At 48.8% G+C, this 19,307-nt stretch overlaps 3 protein-coding genes across 4 annotated transcripts; 2 read left to right on the top strand and 1 right to left on the bottom strand.

Moving 5' to 3' along the window:
* Nucleotides 1-4,311: 4,311 nt before the first annotated feature.
* FOIG_13113 (uncharacterized protein) lies at nt 4,312-6,324 on the bottom strand. Its single transcript, XM_031214183.1, has 2 exons — nt 4,809-6,324; nt 4,312-4,745 (listed from the first exon to the last, which is right to left on the bottom strand). The coding sequence occupies exons 1-2, from the start codon at nt 5,785-5,787 to the stop codon at nt 4,546-4,548; spliced, it is 1,179 nt and encodes a 392-aa protein (XP_031055893.1). The 5' UTR covers nt 5,788-6,324; the 3' UTR covers nt 4,312-4,545.
* Nucleotides 6,325-6,436: 112 nt separating this feature from the next.
* FOIG_13112 (GPI-anchored wall transfer protein 1) lies at nt 6,437-8,362 on the top strand. Its single transcript, XM_031214182.1, has 2 exons — nt 6,437-6,722; nt 6,793-8,362. Exons 1-2 carry the CDS (start codon nt 6,621-6,623, stop codon nt 8,188-8,190), a joined length of 1,500 nt encoding a protein of 499 aa, XP_031055892.1. The 5' UTR covers nt 6,437-6,620; the 3' UTR covers nt 8,191-8,362.
* A 4,077-nt stretch (nt 8,363-12,439) lies between these two features.
* Nucleotides 12,440-17,953, top strand: FOIG_13111 (CAMK/CAMKL/KIN4 protein kinase). 2 transcript variants are annotated; one of them, XM_031214181.1, is made up of 4 exons: nt 12,440-12,549; nt 12,612-14,505; nt 14,556-15,149; nt 15,203-17,953. In XM_031214181.1, exons 2-4 carry the CDS (start codon nt 13,642-13,644, stop codon nt 17,051-17,053), a joined length of 3,309 nt encoding a protein of 1,102 aa, XP_031055891.1. In that variant the 5' UTR covers nt 12,440-12,549; nt 12,612-13,641; the 3' UTR covers nt 17,054-17,953. The 2 variants fall into 2 exon arrangements, with proteins under 2 accessions (XP_031055891.1, XP_031055890.1); XM_031214180.1 differs by having other exon boundaries at nt 12,440-14,505.
* Nucleotides 17,954-19,307: the final 1,354 nt, after the last annotated feature.

Here is a 19,307-nt window from a genome sequence, read left to right as displayed (position 1 = left end):
TATCAGGCTAGACCATGTGTCAACCCAAGAACCTCGCAGCATAGCGAGTGTGAATCACGAGCACAACCAGAACTCAAGGGAACAAGGCAGAATGGAAACGTAATGAGCCTGCTTGGGTGGGGAGGGGTTTGATCGAGTTTACTGGAGGACGAGTGCAAGATAGACGCCAAGCACAGAGGCTAGAGTTTTCAAGCCAAGCTAAGCATTTGTGGACAGCGATCGTCTGCACTTGGCCTCCTTTGATATGGATATGGATTCTGACGCGGGGTTTTTTTCTTGATATCCACTTACGGAGTACAGTACAGGAGATATCATGATGTGAGATGGACAACGCAAGGTACCTGATGTAATTCTGATTAGCTGAGTCTCAGTCTGGGGGTACCGAGTATAAGCCAGGCTAGGCCAGGATCACCGTGATGCGACTGGCTTGTCAGCTTAGCATCAGCATCGTGATTATCCTTATACCGTTCGTTGTATCATCTCTTCTTGAATCTAATAGTACGTAATGCATGTAGTGTATAGCTGTGTATGCATAGACTACCAGCTGCAAAAAGAGCGAACATGTCTGATGGTGTGGGTGTCGAATATTATTGCAACCTTGGGTGCATGATGAATTACGACAGTTGTCCACCATGTATGTCGTTCATCATCATTGTCGTAATGCCATGTTTGTTCTTGTCTAGCTTTCTGCGGGCCTTGGGGCTCTGCTATTTTGGTGTGCGGCCGGCATATGACCGTCATTGGACCGGCTCTGTTTGAGAAACAATATTCTTTTGCCAATAACAAGATAAGCATTGTATTAGAACTTGATTTTAGATGCTATTGCTGGCGTAATGTCTTGCGTGAGCTCACGAGGCCCATCAGGAGTTGCAAAGCTGCATATCATGTTGGTTGACCATGGAGAAACATATCCAAACGATATCCACAACGAATGATGTCTGTGACGATGTTTTACTCCTAAATCCACCTCACCAAAGGACCGATCCTGCTTGTGTCACCAACCCAACCTTTGGCAAAGGTTGCAAATACCCCCACAACCTTGAATCTTTTGTTTTGCATAACATCATCCTACATCGAATTGGATGCAGGTCCCTGGTCGCTAATCCTCCGGGAATAGTCCATCCTTTTGCAGATCTTTCGTCAGTCAGCGAGTGACCAATGCCATTGATACAGAAGGTTTACTGGAGATTCCCCTTCTCTTGTCGTATCGCAACGCTCATAGCACAACTAGCCCCACGGGATGGGACGGATAGCCACATATCAGAAAAGTCACTGGGTAATCGACATTGCACATGCTGAACCTCGATCTGGCTGTCGAGCCAATGTCCCTGTTGTGTTTTATCCAGTTGCTGCGCCATGGACCCTTGCGAGTGGCCCCGTTTCCCCTCTTTGATGGTGAAGATATCGTCGTGGGTCCAGAGCTCGGACTTCAATCGGCAATAGCAAGGGTGGCACGGGTCAATCGCGTTCGTGACGCCAAGGGAAACCCTCTGACAGGGTTTTCGGTTGATAGAGAACTACAACGGCTATCAAAAGTCGCATCAAGCGTTCCTGATGTTTCGGAATCGCATTAGTATGTGGTTTATCCTGCACAAATGATCCCCCTCTATCATACACAGAGACCTGCCGACGTTGAACGCATGTAACAACATAATGCATACATATGCATGTCTTGGATTTTCGAGGTGCTTTGTTTCTGTAGCACATGGATAAATCACATATTTCTGCTCAGACGGCCCGGAACCCGATGAGGTGATCGAGATGCTGAGGTATTGACTTGGTTATCTGCATCTTGCGGCAAGTACTAGTGGCTATAGTAGGTGAATCATAAAGAAACCACCATGCCTGTCGAGGTACAACGAATTATCTCTCATTTTCAGTGTTGGCTGGTGATAGGTTTTGGTGCAAGGTCGAGATGCCTAATCGAGTGATAGCAACAAGCAATGGTCAAAGCTTCTCATGGCCTGTTGCCTGATGAGGCAACTTGAGATCTCGTACCGAGCGGGATCTAGACAACTAGGTAGGTACGTGGTACATCCTTTCCCTTCCATGATGCCTATCTTTGGGTGCTACCTTAAGGTAGATTGCAAGGCACTCACTCTAGGTAAGGTAGGCAGGTAGGTAAGGGTTGGAAGGAACCAATTCAATCGACTCGGGAAAGTAGTTCGCAGTACGTACCTTCCCTTGGCTGTTCATTGGGCAAGGACTTCATTGATTCATCAATCTCCGTTCTCTCTTCCCGTCTCCATTCTTCATCCCTACAAGCTCAACCGTAGTCTCCTCTTCTGCTACTGTAGAGATGGCGCAAGAAAAGACCCCGGCCGAGATGGCGTCTGACGATTATCGACCCTCTAATGCAGTTCTAAGATCGACAAGTCTGTTCGCTCATCGCCCGTCAAGTGTACACCCACCACCCATCCCCATATGCTTAGCTGCAGCTCGCTATCGGCCGGAGGCGTCACATCGTCAAATGCTTACCCATGACCAGCAAAGGACGTCTTGGTGTGAACCCTGCTGTTTTCTCAGGCACACTAAAGCAATCAGAGCCAAGAGTTAATACTACAGATTCCGTCCCTTCCCGGAAGAAATGTCGCACAGAGATCCTGTGGCCATTGCTTGTGGCTGCGGCCGAGTTCAATGTATTGACTGCCGTGCATTGTTGAAACGAAGCAGAACGAGGAAGGGTAAATATCGCTTTGTTAGGAAGCCGGCTCTGCTTGACTTCTGATCTCTCCCGGCCGCAACTCGCCTATCAAGTCGTGCAGATATATGGTCTCATGCGTTAATTACTTGGCCACAACTGTCACTGGCTCACATATAACTCTGTAAATGCACTGAATTACTCGCGGTCTTTATGCACAACCCGAACGGTGGGCGGAGGTGCGGCGGCTTACCATCGGTCGGTCATCGCCCACTCTTCGGAGGACTGCTTCAACTCGCAAAGCCGCAATAGCCGCCGGGCCGGTCCATTTCAACATGGACCCTTGATGGAACTTTATGTGTCGCTGTTGCGAGGAACTTCCTCCGCGTTTACGTATTATCAAGACTCGATGAATAAGTATGCGGACTGGGGTTTAGCAAGTCTACGGCGCAGAAACTGCTAACCTAGTAGCGCAATGTTTTCTCCTTCATCTATTGTCTATGCAGGTTGTTGTCTCAAAATCGACTGTTGAACATCCTAACTGCGCTACCTAAAGAACCTAGCCCAAAATACACGCGATAGATTTTAGTGCCTCGAGGAACCCTGGCAGCGTCAGACCAGGCTAGCGTGGCGCACTACGGGTGTGTTTATATCATCAGCGTCCGAGCGTGCATCCTGCAGGCCATGCTTGCGTCGCGCCGTCCTTCTCCACTTACTAAACCAAGCGAAGTTGGCATTTTGGAGGGTTCGTGTCGACAACACATCGAACACTTGTGGGGGAGGGGATCACGATAGGCTGTGAGCGAGCCGGTGGCAGATAGGCACGGGCTTGTTCTTTGACCACCATCCTGATGCTAGCTCCAGATGTCATAGCTTTGATCTCTTGTCAGTGATCTTGTGGGCACATCGCGTGATGTGCGATGTAGAGTCAGTCTGAGACATGTGAATGCTGAAATCGTCCCCTCGGCCATTTTCTAGATCAATGTCGCCTTCTGAATAAGGTAGGTCTTCCGCGCCAAGAAAACTACTGATATATCGATCAACCGAGGTAGTGTTTTAATACAATGATATGCATTATCAAAACCTGGGGTAGTTGAATTATGCCTCGGACATGGTGATGGCAAGGTCGCTATCAAACACAGATCAAGCAATGACGCGAAAGATATAACAAAGAACAACGTGATGTGACCTAGGCCTCCTTTATATACTTTTGTTCGAAGACTAAATATGGATCTTCTCCCATGAATCAACCAGCTAATATGGTGATCGCCTCAGTCCGCGGCTCAATCCCCAAGATCACAAGGACATTTCTTGTTTACGATACGTGATACAAAATTCTATTTTTATGACCACATAGCACGCTGCAATGTCTCAAACGTTCCCTTTACGTGGTATTTCTTTGAGATTTTCGTCAATAGACTCAGAGCTCTTATGGTGTTTAATTCATACATAGTCTCTGTTACATGACCGACGTGATGCTCGAAATACACATATCTCGATGTAAGTATCCAGCCCGAAAGGGCTAAGGGGCAAAATAACTAGGAGCAATGGCAGCTTGAAGACATCATATATGGACCAGGGCCTGTGCCAGAAGGTCAGCACTGCCCGGTGGAAGACGTATGCAACTCGAAAATGAAGGGCTGTCACTATATAATACAGCCCGAGAAGATCATTCGTATAGTCTCTGCATTGAAGTTATCGACGCCCCTTAACTGCAGTGGCTGTTGCAGAAAGGAATCGGGGGATAAAGAATGGAACTGTTGCATTGACTCGCTAGTGACACCCAAAATTACAAGACATATTGAAAAGTTTCCTCCCATAGTCCAGTTACCCATCAAGACCTAATGTCCAAGAGGCTCAAACATTCTCCCGCACCAACGTCCTTGATTTGTTCTCTCGTTCCTTTAGACTGAGCCTCCAAGATACAGGATGTTCTGCTTGATGGGCTCAGTAAGTGTGACTCGTCGAGTATAAACGTGTGCGACAGTGTCCCCCCAAGCATGAGGATGCGGGAGGGGGAGCTCAACCGTGGCGCCAGGACGAACGTGCTCTGAAAGAATGACAGCAGCCAGAACGGGAAGGTATGTTCGAGCATAGCTGAGGCCTGAGAAAAGTTAGGCATGGTTCGCGGAGCCGTAATGCTGAGGTTAAAGGTTCAAGTACTTACGTATAGCGACAGGGCCGCAACCTTGGCGGGAGCCTCTGCGCTCATAAGCCGGCGAGTGCTTTGCATCTACTCTAGGGAGAACGCCATGGGAATGACGTCTTTCGTGAGAGATTCCGGGGGAGGATGCTCGAGAGCTGACAGAAGGAGGTTGAAGAGTGACAACTGATGCACGCCTATTCTCTTTATGTCGTTCAAGAGGGCTCATAACTGGAAGTGTAGCTCTTAACTCGTCCAAGTCGAAGGTTCTAGTGAGTATAATTGACTTCCGGCCAGGCGAATGAACAGCCACACGGGTAGTCAAACGTCTCTCCGAAGGATAGGGCGAAGACGCTTCTGCGTCACTCGAAGATAACTGAGACAAGCGACAAAGCTCAACAGGTAGCACAAATATCTCAGGCTCACGAGGTCTGTATGAGGCTGCGATCCATCGCCGACGATGATGCTCTCTTTGTCGAGCAAGGTGCATGGCTCTGGCGTGAAGAGGACCACCAGGGGCAGATTGTCGGCGCTCATAGTCGACATGACGGGATTCACCACCTCGCTCTGCATCTGACTCCTGAAGCAACATGCTTCTTGTCTCATCTGCTAGAGTAGGTCTTTGAAAAACGGGAGGAGCTAAGAGTGGCGCAGAAAGGGGAGAGCGCCGAGATGGCAAAGTGCTGGGGCCTGGGCTTGGGAGAGAAAGAGGTGCAATGGGTCTCAAGGAGACATTGCGTAAACCGGACTCAAGCTTGGGAAGATCACGCTTTCGGGGTTCTTGCTGATCAACTTTTGTATCATCATCCTGCTTCATATCATCATCTTCGCGCTCTCGAAGTTGTGGAAGAGGTCGGCTGTGGGGTGATAGGGGTGAAGGGGTCCATGACGGGCTCTTTTGGATGATACGGGATCGCAAAGATCGGACATTGAGACCAGGGCCTGAAGTTCGGATAGGTTCTATGGATGGACGAGGTCTGGCTTCAGAGGCGACTGTGGTCATAGTTGATATGACGAAGAAGAAGGAGTTTCACGAAGATATTGGACAGGCTATAAGTAGGCAGACAAGAATGAGACATAAACCAGGAGTTTGACACTGCTGGCTCTGGAAGATGGGAGAGTGAAGTGTTATGAGGAACAAGGAGTAGCCCTCCCTCCCATGGCAGGATGATAAATATTTTATTATTGGAATAAAATGGCGCTCGACCTTAAAGAAAGGATGACATATGTGCTGCTCATCTGCCCCAACATGCTCTGACTTCAGATATTTCAACACAAAGGAGTTAGCCATATGGCGTTGGCGTAAATCTTTGACGAAATGAAAGTGTGTGCTTGCTAAGCCAGAGAACAAAGAAATGCGGCTTGCTCTAGGCAATGGATGCCGACATGATGAGTCTGCGTCCGCGGGACGGAGCCCGGTTTTGGTTGGCCTCCCCGACCCAGTGGCCTGAATGAGGCGCTGGGGAAAGCCTGACCTGTCGAATATCGCGAGGGTACCGTGTTCGTTGGTGTGAGGTTGAAGACGGAGACTAATACTGTGTAGGAGGCGTATGAGGTTGGTGGTGAGGATACACGTGACAGGGTGTCCTGGCTAAGGCGCAACGTCTCATTGGCTGATTGGTTAAAGCTCCCTGTCCCATCGCCTCGGGCCCCTCCATCTCAATATCCTACAACTTTACTTACACGTTACAACGTGGTAACTTCATTACGAACAAGGCTGACTTTAACATTACTTGTCAACTTTTGCAGATCTATTGCCTCCACCGTCTCTTTGTGCCCGAACCTCTACACTCTCCTAAATTATGCGCTGAGGCTTGCCATCATTTGCCGCCGGCCATGTCTGAATCCGGGAGCTACAAGCAACGAAAGGAGGACTTTGTGTCCAATCTCTCTGGCGGCTCTGTCGCAGAAATCAATTATGTTACATCCGTTGCGGCTGTTGGTACCCCTATTCCACCCGCTCATACCATGCTGTGCGTGAATAGTTGCTAATTTTGAATTGTTACAGGTAGCGATTATTCTGTGGTCCGTCCTCCAAGCCCGCCAGTCCTTCTTCGAACCATATACCGTACTCGCATTCGCTGTTGATTTCCTCCTCAACGTTGGAGCCATTCTCCTGTCAATAACTCTCTATTCAAAATCACCGCTTCTTCTGAACCTTCTTCTTATTGCGCCTGCGATTCTCATCTTCGTCCTCCCACCTAACTCTACAAGTCGAAAGAAGAAGCTCAAGGCCCCTCCAAATGCGCGGTCCAAGGAAAACTCCGGGCAGCTTGATATCTTATCAACGAAGCCTTTCCTCACAAACTTTCGCGGTTGCATGATGATTGTCACCTGTGTGGCCATTCTTGCTGTCGACTTCCGCTTGTTTCCTAGACGGTTTGCCAAGGTTGAGACATGGGGTACTTCTCTGATGGACTTAGGTGTTGGGTCCTTTGTCTTCTCAGCCGGCCTTGTTGCGGCTCGTCCTGTACTGCGCGAGAAAGCGATAGGTCGCACAACAGGCCGGGCAACACCCCTTTCCCACCGGATCGTGCATTCGCTGCGCCATTCTATCCCACTACTAGTGCTAGGGTTAATACGTTTCCTGAGTGTTAAGGGTTTGGACTACGCCGAACATGTGACAGAATATGGCGTTCACTGGAACTTCTTCTTCACCCTTGGTTTTCTGCCCCCATTTGTTGCCATCTTCCAGTCAGCTCTGAAATGGATTCCTTCATTTGCAGCCCTGTCGTTGATGGTGGGCGTCACATATCAAATTCTGCTTGAAACCACTAGTCTCAAGGCGTATGTCCTGACGGCGCCCAGGACCGACCTAATCAGCATGAACCGGGAAGGTATTTTCAGCTTCATTGGATACCTGGCAATTTTCCTTGCTGGGCAAGATACGGGCATGTTTGTCATTCCCCGTAACATCCCCCCTAAGAGTACCGCTAGCCCTGGAGCCCAGAGGAACACCCTTCTGATGACCATGGCTGTTTGGGGTGGTGTCTGGACTGGACTCTACTTGCTCTCCACGAATTATCACTACGGTTTCGGCTTGGCAGTATCCCGTCGCATGGCAAACTTACCCTATGTTTTATGGGTTGTTGCCTTCAACACCTTGCAATTGTTGGGTTTTGCGGTCATCGATACGATATTCTTCCCTACCTTCTATAATGCACAAGACGCAAAGACGGAGAAGGAGGCTTATATGCAAGCCACCAGCCGTGTAATCCGAGCATACAATCGTAACGGATTGGCCATCTTCTTGTTGGCAAACTTGTTGACTGGCTTGGTCAATATGACAGTCAACACACTGGATGCTACTCCCGTACTGACAATGGGAATATTGGTTGCATATACCGCAACGATCACAGGGGTCGCGGTGGCATTAGATGCTTATAATATCAGCATTAAGCTTTGAGCATGGCATCTGGCATTTTGATCTCACATATCTAGCGCAGCATTTCGTCGGCCTTGTGGTCATTATATAGGTTATTTAATAGAACGTGGTCAAAATACGCAGATAATGAGTTGAACTCATGTTAAATCTATTGGGACACGTTGATGCAAATGCTAGAATGCAACTTGACCACACTCGACAGTCGCTTCAATAGCTAAACTTCCAGTGGTTCATGGTTAGGAAATGTCGTAGCAATTGCGCATGACTTTTTAATGCATTGAGAGGTGAGTTGCGACAGGTTCGCATACCGTGTTGTTTCTCGTACGTGTATGCCTAAATAAGACAAGGACAGAGAAGTTGTGTCTCTGCTAGACGCCAAGGGGTAAGTTCATGCTTCTTAAACAGATCTCAAAGGACACATCTCTTTCCAGGATACCTCAAGACAGAACCAAGGGCTGTTCTATCGTGAAGGGAAGGCCTCTCACTTCATGATGATTCCAAGCCAGCTTCCTTGAAGCTCACAGGTAACTTGGATACTACTTCGAACATATGCGAATATCACCATAGCTAGTGATAGATTCAGTTCCTACGGAGATTGCTAAGTAGTCCTATATGCAGAGTATACCGCATGAGCAAACCTAGTCATGACTGCTATGGGAGCATGAATTTATCACAACTATCGCATCAAAGATCAAGAGTGACATTGAGAGCGTAGATCCAGAGGGGAATCAAGGCCATGACTAGGATCAAGTCATGCGTTAGAGATGAACTGTCGAGTGGATGTAACGCGATCTTCACTTATGCAATTGCGATTGCGGTTCAAGACGCAAACATATTGGGGATCTGGGCTAGGTACCAAGGCCTTATCGACGACTAGGATGACTGGCCCGGCATGTCACTTGGCGGCCCATTATGACCAGGATGCACGCGTCGCGACAGGAAGTGAGGGGTGATTCCAATTTCAGCTGAAATGTATATAACGTACCATTTATACATGACATAGTAACTCAGCTGAGAAGGGATCTATTGAAAAGCAAAGGTTGATAGCCCATCATGACAGTGGAAGCCATGTCTATGAGACCCGTACCAAGTTTGACGTTCATGAACCAAACACTTCCACGTGAAAATTGATCTCCAGTTTCCACATCGATTCTCCCAAAAGAAGGAATCTGTTTCTGGAGACGGCGACGCCGGAAAATGACGTCTGAAACGAAGAAAAGAAGTCAAAGCAACCTTGTCAAGCTCAAATTCACGTCAGATGGATCCCTGTCTGCTTTACGCGTAGCTCATCTCCGGTATTAATGCTGCTCTTGGACTTCAACACCACAAGCGCAGCCTTATTGTGCAAGTTCCCGTCGAAAAACAGTCGTGCACGTTCAGATGACTTCCTAAATGTGTGCTATTTCCTCATCTGCCTTGGTCCAGCACGTCAATATTAGATAAAAAATATATACCGTGGCGTCTAAGTCGCGGGAAAATAAGAGATGATATTAGGGTGTTTCAGAAGTCCCTGGGAAAAAAGGACTGTCTCGGGATAAATGGTCAATACCAACATAGCCTGAGAAGCACATGTAATATAATGGAACCATTGCTTGTAAGCCGCAACTGAGATTTTGCTGTGGTTGAAGTCATCAAAAGAATTCGGTTGTTTGATCTGGGGAAATGAATGACAAGCGAGATTCGACGCTGATCAAGTGTGCCCAACCCCCAGAGTCATGAGAATCTATGCATGACATTCGGTTCAAGCAAGGTCGAGGAAGAATCCATGGGCTAACCCCCAGGGAAGATGCTGCGAACAAGATGATGGCCTATATATCCTAAATTTGCAACACATCATCTCACGTTAAGGAGTAATAAGTCCTAAGACTGCCTATATCAAAAAGTGCTATTAACTTGTGCCAAGGTTTAGAGCCCTCTATGTTTTTCTTTATTCGTACGTAGTTCAAACTCATAACCAATTATTCACTTGAAGGTGAGGTCACCTTGCCATCGCTGTAAAATAATCTCCTCGTTGGCATGTCTTGTGTGTGTTGGGTAACTTAAAAAAGCTCCGCTCCATAAAAAGAAACCACTGCTTCCAACAAATCTTATGGCGTAGTAGTGATAACTCCAAGAAGTAAAGTGCGCTCGTGACGAGCCTAGTGATTGTGATGTGTATGCCGAGGTAGGGAAGAACATGTCGAAGTTGAAAGTTGAACCTTGGCCCTGGGACATCACATCTCGACAGCTGAATCAAGGTTACATACATTCTGTGGAGTGAGAGAATTGCACAGTCAAATTATGGGGAAAATTGATTTGCTATTGTGTGATATGCTTCCCGGGCTTACATAGTATGATTGCAGGCTTGAGAATGCAGCCATTTACACCCAGCTGAGTTCGACGAGCGGAGCAAAAGCTCAACCCTGAAATCGTCTTCATGTATATGCACGAACCATAGCACGGTTTCGCTACTTGCATCTTAACTTCTCGAAACAAGTGGAAACTTGACCTCGAGCTTCCTTTGTTCTACGTGGTGCGGGCTGAATACGAGGAACAAGACCATGGACGGGCCCAGGCGAGATGGAATGAGTTGTTGGAGCTGGAGAAGACGGTGTTGAGCAACCTGATCAACAAAGTATGGTACCTTGCCCTTGATGCATGCAGGGAACTAGAGGGAGGATTGAGTTGATGCGCCCAAAATTATAATTATGATACGTACATAGTGCATGGAAACGGCTCCTCGTTATCCGTCGTATGCACCCATGTAATGCAGTTAGTTGGCTTGGAATCTTGGACTGTCATCCATCCATATACACTACCATCGACGGCCTGACCGACAACTTGCTCACAATATCGTGACGCGGGTTGCCGTAAATGTCATCAAGAAGAAGAAAAGCCAAAGCTGAGACCACCCACCTTCAGAGAACAACCCCCTCGCAAAGCCCACTTGTAAGATTACTGGTCAATGCCTCGCATCACATACCGGGCATTTTGTCCTTGCCTTGGATGTAAAGACCGCCCTGATTGAGCTGATGTTCCTGTCAGCATGCGATACACGATATTGAGTAGATGTCCGTAATGACCGACGTTGAGATTATTGGCTTCAGGCACCAAATTCAATTCCAGGTACGCGACGTCAGACGAACAGGGACCTGAGAGAAGGTCTCGGCTGGGCAGAACTTAAGTTGGACTAGCTTCAGACGCCTCGAAACAAGGGCCAAGGGTCAAGGGCACGAGAAAGGTCAAGAGACTTGATGGTGCGAGCACACTGGCCGATGGCTTTCGGTTGAAGCATGATATCCAATCTCGAGAAAACAAGAGACATGAAGATGAGAGAAGGGAGAGTTGGTAGAGGAACAAGAGGCTTGTTTTGTTTTGTTTTGTTTTGTTTTGTTGGGTAAGGTGATGCCTCGGCATCGTCATTCAATATCTCCATCTAAATGAGCTATTGAACCGAAGGTTTAAAACACTTGCCATTTTAAAGTTGACGGCCATTGTGACTCTGTGAGTTCTCAGTTGCGGGATATTATTCTCTTGACCAGCTGATAGCGCCAATGTCGGGAACTAACTAGCTGTAATGAGATCAAGAGCATCCGTCGGATGAGACACGAAATGGAGATGCAGCTGGAGTTGAAGATGGAACACAAAACTGTATCCCGTACCGTACCTGCAGGAACGACAGCGCTATATTCAGGGGTACTGCAGTGGTACTCTGTATTGCGCTCGATTCAGGCGCTACGTACCCTCATAATGGATCTTGACGCGCTCAAACCCATGCAAAGTCCCCCTTCCAGCCAAGGTTCTTTTTTCCCCTCAACTCCTTGCATTGGATCATATACAAGGCCAGGGCATGCATGGATGGGCGGGCATCTTGAGACTTGACAGATTTCGACTGAAAAGTCTCACAAATTTCAATGCTCTAACGCTTTTTCAGTTGAGAGGCGCCCTAGTCTAATCAATGGGCCGAGTTAATGTTGTTATTGTTAGTGTTTACTTTTTACTGGAGTTGATGAATTGACTGACTGTTTTTCCCTCTCCATTGGAAGATCCATGATTCGAGGGTCCCACACCTGCAGCCCAACCTACCCTGGTCTCGTAGTCTCTTAGAACGTCTCATCTCGTCCTGGCGCCCGAGTCTTTGAGTCTTGAGAGTCCCATCTGGGAAATTGATGAATGGCTTCCCTTCCCTCGGACCAGGGTGTTATACATGAGAATCGTCTGTTTATCCCGCATGAAATTAAGTACCTCGAACCTCTTTAGATCGGATTGACGCTTGTTTCTGCTTCCCTCCCGTCCACTAAATTTACTGGCTTACAAGGGCATGTGGCTGCAAAGTTCCCCTTCAGACTCCCTCCACCTCCAAGTTCCAACCTCTCGACTCCTCTGTCTGACTCTGATAGCGTGAGAGGCCCCGACTCAAGACACGGTCCTCACACCATTTTGCTAAACTTACCTAACGTTAGGGACCTGGCTTGTTCGGTTGGTTTGGTGGTTGGCAGTTGTTCTGTTACCACATCCGTTTAATTGAACCTCGTTCCCGATCGACTCTTTCCCTTCTTCACTCGCCTGTTTCTGGCGACTTGATATTTCACGTCTTTTTTGACGTTGTGCGTCGCTACTATCGCATAGCAGAGCATCGCCTTGCATTGCATGGCGCGTTAGGCTGAACCGACGATCTCAACTCTCTTTTGCGCTCCATCGCGCGCCCCAACCTCCAGTCCAGTCAAGTCCCGTCTCGTCAAGCCCAATTGGATCCAGTCCTATCAAAAAAAGGGAGTTAATTAGCACCTGCAGGATCCAAGGCCCAAGACCCAAGGCGCAGCGAAACACAGGGCATCAACACAACAACAAAAAACAATCCATACCTACATACAGTTCAGTGCCATTCGCAGCCCAGCCCTGTTCGGCTGCCAACGCATCCAGCGTCGGCCGTCCTCCAATCCTGATCCGCCCGTCGCGGCCGTTTAGCTGCACCTCAGACCGCAGAACTCAGCTTTGTATTGGATCAGTCCCGTTCGCCCCGAAAATATAATCAGAAGCCAAAACAAGCGAGCAAGAAGCAAGCAGACGCAGCAGCAGAAGCAAGAAAGCGGATACGACCGATATCGAGTAATTCGCAATTCGTCGCGCGCGCACCATGAGATAGTCGAGACACGCACGAACTCTGCTCTACTCTTCTCAACTCTTGCTCAAAATCATTTTCAGTACTCGTTCATTGACTTCGAAACGGCTTCCCCCGTCTTCGTCGCTTACAACTACTTCTCTGGCGCCGCGTGCATATTATCCCCGGTTCAGCGCTTCCCTAGACTGGGCTGTCTGAAACTGCCAGGTATTTCGACCTGCATATTCGCGTCCGCCGCCTGGCTTTTTTTTCCTGAGCGCCACTGTCAGAAAACCTCAACTCTCGCGCACACCGTTGTATTGTGTGTTTTAAAAACGCTCTGCCAAACGGTTTGATCCGTCAAATTTATTTTACGCGTCTGGGCGTGGAAGATGTCGTCGGCTGCCTTACAGACGGCCCCCCATCAACACACCGCTCTGGCCTCGTCCCCCTTGAGCACACCGTCGTCCCGCCAGTACAGGCCCTCGCACTCATCCCCTAACGGTAACGGCCAGGCGTACAATGCCCAGCAGACCTCGACCGCTTCTTCATCTTCGCGGCGACCTCCTTCACGAAAAACGAACGACAGCGCTCCCTCACCTTCTTATCATCTAGCTCCCGGCTTGGGTTCACCCGTCACCGCCTCAGCGCCTAACGACCAAGAACCTTCAGCCTCTGCCTCCGACTGGCAAGGCAACATGCCTCCCGTCGCTCCCCCAAGGACCTCGTCCAACCACCAAAGTGGTAGCTCGCGGAGGTCTCAGTATTCTAACGAAAAGTCTACCAATTCTCCCCGTCGAAACGAATCCACTCGAACTGGTTCGCGTGGTGATTCAGCGGCTGCCGAGAACGGTCACCGAAGCAGCAAGGCTGACGCTGCTGCCCGAGCCAGTAGCCGAGACGGCAGGGCCGCAACCACTTCCATGCCAGTCCGATCCGCACATAGCACGCCCTCGAAACCCGTCCACGATGCCACTGACAGCTTGACGAAAGCAATTGCAGCTGCTCAAGATACCATCGACCGGGATCGCAATCATGCTGCAGCCCAGCACAGCGTCGAAGATGCCGCAGCGCCGCCTCCTGTTGTCGCGACGGGTGATCACCATGAGGAACGACGAGGACAGCGAAGCCGACACGATCATAGCCGAAGCCACAAGGGCAATACCAAGTTCGGCGATTTTATTCTGGGCAATACTATCGGCGAAGGTGAATTTGGCAAAGTGAAACTGGGTTGGAAGCAGGACAGTAGCGTCCAGGTAAGCTAGCATTTGATCTTGTTGGAGACGCTTGACTCACAATATCACAGGTTGCTATCAAGCTCATCAAGAGAGACAGTGTGGGTAGCAACCCCTCTCGTTTTGCCAAGATTTACCGCGAAGTTGCCATCCTTCGCGGAGTCCAACATCCTAATATTGTGCGTCTAATCGACAAGGTCGAGACAGACCGACACATTGGTATCATCCTCGAGTACGCGTCGGGTGGTGAACTTTTTGACTACATCCTTAACCACCGTTATCTAAAGGACAACGCGGCTCGTCGCTTGTTTGCCCAGCTCGTGTCTGGTGTTGGATATCTCCATAAGAAGGGAATCGTACATCGGGATCTGAAACTGGAAAACCTGCTTCTCGATCGAAACCGCAACATTATCATTACCGACTTCGGCTTCGCCAACACCTTTGACCCCAATGAGGAATTGAGCAAGGAGGAAGAGCTTAATCTCACAGATAAGGAATTTGTGAAGCGAATGGGCTTAGACCGGGTCAAGATGAATGGCTCTAGGAAGGGTGACCTCATGCAGACAAGTTGTGGTAGTCCTTGTTATGCTGCGCCTGAACTGGTTGTTAGCGATTCTCTTTATACTGGACGTAAGGTGGATGTCTGGAGTTGTGGTGTCATTCTGGTAAGTCGTGCGATTGACACAGAACGAGAGTTTGGACTGACCATTGTTTACAGTATGCCATGCTCGCCGGTTACCTCCCCTTTGATGACGACCCCGCCAACCCCGAAGGCGACAACATCAACCTTTTATACAAGTATATCGTGACAACACCTCTGACCTTCCCTGAATACGTCACACCTCACGCTCGAGACCTGCTCCGCCGCATTCTCGTGCCTAATCCCCGTAAGAGAGCGGATCTATTCGAAGTTGCTCGGCACAGCTGGCTGAGTGAATACGCGAACCTCGTTGAATTCATCACAAGCTCGACAACGTTACCGTCAGAAGTCCCCGATTCGGGCGTGTCACCAGACGATTACGCCGAGGCCCCGACGATTGCCCGAAGCTCTTCTGTCCGCGAAGCTTCGAAGCAAAAACAATCTCATCCTCCTGTTGTTGGAGGACTGGCGAAGACTCATGGCAGTGTTGATCCCGAATCTGAGACTACTCATCGCAGCACACCGAAGGATGCAAAGCGAAGAACAGTCCAGGTTGAATACGTGGCCCCTACGACGAAAACTCAGCGCGGTGCAGATGCCGCGCCTTCAAAACCTAGTTCCCATTCCCTGCAACAGCAGGTACCAGTGGATGTGCCTGAAGCCAATACTGAGAAGCCTCTTCCGCGTGAACCTCCTATGACAAAGGACAACCCTTCTCGTACCCAGTCGAGACGCCCACAGAGCTCGCACAAGAGCGCTGTCCCCCAAAGGCCAGCTCGCGATACCCGCGCCACTTCCGACAATGCCTTTATGACTGGGCCAACCAACACAGCAAGGCCAAGGACCCAAGGCTCAATGCAATCTTCTGCATCAATGGGTTTGCAGTCTCATGGGAACTATGGCCAGCCTGCACCTCCCACTATTGCCGACACAAACGCTCACGGTCGAATTCAACAACCTCAGAACCCTGAGGATGAGGAGAACATCGCCAAGACTGTGGGTAGTGTTCCTCCCAAGGTGATGAAGATGTCAACTTTCCAGAATGAGACAAAGTCGACAGGCAGAGGTCACAAAAGGTCAAACACCCTAGGTGATCTTGGTAACAAGATCATGGGCCGCAGCGGGTCTATCTTTGGGGGACGATCTAAGAAGCGAGCGGAACAGCAGCAGCAGCCTGACAAATCAAGGAAGTATCCTCCCGTCAGTATGCCCACCACCATGATGCCAGGTGAGGAAGCTGGTCCCAGGCCCTCCATGGAATCAAAGGCCTCCCGACGATCATTCTCTCTCGGCCTTGGAAAGAAGCGTAGTGGCAGTGTTCAAGGTTCTAGTGATAAGAAGGACCGTCGGTTCTCACTGGTCAAGGCGATGGGACTTGGCAAGGACCAGGGAAGTGTAACTGGATCTGAGGCGGATTCACAACAGGATTTGCCCATCCAACATCCTCGAGCTGAGCAGCTCCGTGGCTACAGCGCTCACGAGGAGGCTCGACACAGCGAACCCTACTTCGACGCCCCCTACGAACAATACCCTCAACGGGATACAGCACAGTCTAGCCCTGTGTACCACACACGCCATGCGAACGCTCAACAACAGGATGGCCGAAGACCCAGCGCAATCCCTACATACATACAAGGTAGTCATCTGAACACAGGCTCGGACTCATCAGTGGATGTGCGACGACCTCCCACTGATTCAAGGTCTCGCCCATACCAAGCGGATTTCTCAGAGTCTGAAGGTTATGATGGACGACCAGTCGGAAGCAGTCGTGACGACCGATCAAGTGTGCTTCAGAAGAGCCACAAGAAGTTTGCGGATGCGTACGATGGGGAGAATTACCGTGGGCACGAAGGAAGCAGCGGAGCCGCCAAGCGGGTGATGGATTTCTTCAGGAGACGCGGAAAGGCAAGGGGTGGCGAGGACCGGTGAACAAAGCATGCGTTCAGCACCAGGAGTTAACGGCGTACCGTCTGAGTTTGAAGATCTCTTGTCTGGAAGTTCTGCACCAATGTTCGCAGTTGGATGCCATAATTGTCATTGTCTATTATTTTTTTGCCGGGACGCTAAACACCACACACATTCATCTACCAGTAATGAGGGACGAACACCAAGGGCTCTCGACGATGCCCGTACGCAACTTGGAGACCGCCTAGGGTTGGTCCTCTCCATAATGCATGCACATACCTACACATACTCACATCACATCATGGCGCAAGGGGATACGAGATTGAGACTGGGTGGTGGTCCCGGATGGTTATACTACTCTACACTCTACTACTACATACATTTACTCGGTTAAGCAAAGTTTGTTGTTTCATAAGCGGTAGACGGGGAACAAAGATGTGGGCTGGATGACCCAATGTTTCTGTACATTCTGAATCGCCGAAGAAGAAGGAAGATGAGAAGAGAAGAGAAGAGAAGAGGGAGGGACGGAAAGTGTTTTATTTTATTTGTCTGTTCGTATACAACGCATCTCAGCCAGGTTTGTCTCAAAGAAGGCATTAGCGAGCGGGGCCAAAACATTCTAGTGACTTGAAATCATTTGGCTTGTGACTTAACTGTTCCATTTGCTTACAGCAAGGGGGATGGAAGGGATTGATCGACGGTGATCAAGTAAGGGCGCTCTGACCTGAGCCGCAATATATTTACGCGGTCATACCTGTATGAGATATTGAAGAGAAATCTATATAGAAAATTACTCTTTTAAGACTTGAGATTTCTGGGTTTTTCGTTCATAGGTATCTATGAATCGGTTTTCCATGCGTGAGTTCGTTTGAGTACCTATATGTTGAGTGTTGTAATTAGCACTTGCGTACTCGGTTACTGCTGTTGGTAATGTTAGGTTTTCTTAGGGCCATTCGTGGGTTGCATTTCTTTCATAAGAGATGATACGAGTCAAATCTCATATATGCTCATTAAACTAGCCCAGGAAATAGGAATATTTACCGTTACTAAACATAGTATCCTGTCGTGAGGCTACTTCATATCTAAGTATCGTTTAAATAGAGTTCGCAAATAGTACTCGAGTCCACCACAGCTAACCTAGAGTCACGCGACGAGTCATGATAAACGCAGTGGGATGTCTTCGCGAACCGAACGTCCTTTGTGCAACGGGTAGAACTATATCTTCGTGTAATCACATCTGTGAAAGTATTCATCGTCCCACGACTGAGACGTGGTACTCTAGGCCTGTAGAGTTCCCTTGGGTTTTGAAGGAGGAACCCAGGCTGCCGAAACATTTGAGCCAATAGGAGTGGTGGTCACAATAGAATTGAAATAAGTTGGTACACTGCCATTAGGTGATGATAGTTTGTGCTAGTCAGGCCTGGTTGTGTAGTGTTTGCTGGTTGAGCCAAGATTTGTAATTCTTTGGCTGGTTTGTAGTACGGATATTGGCGAGTGTTGAACACTGCTGGATTCGGGCAAGAAGGGCGAGGTGCTCAACAAACCAAATGATAGTCCTCAAATTAGTGACTATAAGGAAGACACTGTCTTGGTGTTAGCATGATAACGTTTATATGATCTATATGTTAACGTCAGGTTGGTTGGATATAGATTTTACCGTCAACTCTGAACATTATGTCTAAGAGTAATATGTTTAGAACTTTTCTCTAAAGCTATATTACCTCTGCTCTTTAATTTTGAATATCTGACCCAAAGATAAGTAATACCTTAGGCATCTTAGACCAGTATATAAATAACATTTAGATGAGTCTTGCCCACGGCGTGAATGAAAAACTGGCCAAATCTGGTATACTAACAAGTGCTGCGAATGGCTTCGAGTTCAGCTACCTACAATGGAACACTTTACTCTTCTGGCCAGTTGTCAAGCTTGAGCAGCCAGCAACAACTCCCGCTCAGCGTCATTGCAACTGCGTTAGCACCAGACTGAAAAGCAATCTCTGGTGGGTTGGATTACGTGGATTGTATTGCGTTACCAGGGGCGGAGCCCACGAAGCGTGTCCGACGGCGTATTGGCCAATTCACAATTCGGCTCCGACTCTAGTTACACCCGAGTGGTATCCCCGTGCGATACGTGCTTTGTTGTCATAACGTCCGTCACCCAAAGACTGGCCACCCCCACAGACCGGCCACCCCGACCAAAACACCAAGAACCGGATATCATGATCAATTAACTAATTATCTCAACACCACATTTTTTATATTAAATAAAAATTTAGTC

Source organism: Fusarium odoratissimum (genome assembly GCF_000260195.1).
Source record: "Fusarium odoratissimum NRRL 54006 unplaced genomic scaffold supercont1.31, whole genome shotgun sequence".
Lineage (NCBI taxonomy): Eukaryota > Fungi > Ascomycota > Sordariomycetes > Hypocreales > Nectriaceae > Fusarium > Fusarium odoratissimum.
The sequence above is the reverse complement of the archived record's forward strand: the minus strand, read 5'-3'. Positions and strand labels throughout refer to the sequence as shown.

Excerpts from the sequence above, each read along its gene's own strand:
- FOIG_13113 (XM_031214183.1), bottom strand. The coding sequence starts at position 5,787 with ATGACCACAGTCGCCTCTGAAGCCAGACCTCGTCCATCCATAGAACCT. Across the intron at positions 4,746-4,808 it reads TTGCGGCCCTGTCGCTATAC|GCCTCAGCTATGCTCGAACA; the intron begins GTAAGTACTTGA and ends AACTTTTCTCAG.
- FOIG_13112 (XM_031214182.1), top strand. The coding sequence starts at position 6,621 with ATGTCTGAATCCGGGAGCTACAAGCAACGAAAGGAGGACTTTGTGTCC. Across the intron at positions 6,723-6,792 it reads ATGTTACATCCGTTGCGGCT|GTAGCGATTATTCTGTGGTC; the intron begins GTTGGTACCCCT and ends GAATTGTTACAG.
- FOIG_13111 (XM_031214181.1), top strand. The coding sequence starts at position 13,642 with ATGTCGTCGGCTGCCTTACAGACGGCCCCCCATCAACACACCGCTCTG. Across the intron at positions 14,506-14,555 it reads AGCAGGACAGTAGCGTCCAG|GTTGCTATCAAGCTCATCAA; the intron begins GTAAGCTAGCAT and ends ACAATATCACAG. Across the intron at positions 15,150-15,202 it reads GGAGTTGTGGTGTCATTCTG|TATGCCATGCTCGCCGGTTA; the intron begins GTAAGTCGTGCG and ends CATTGTTTACAG.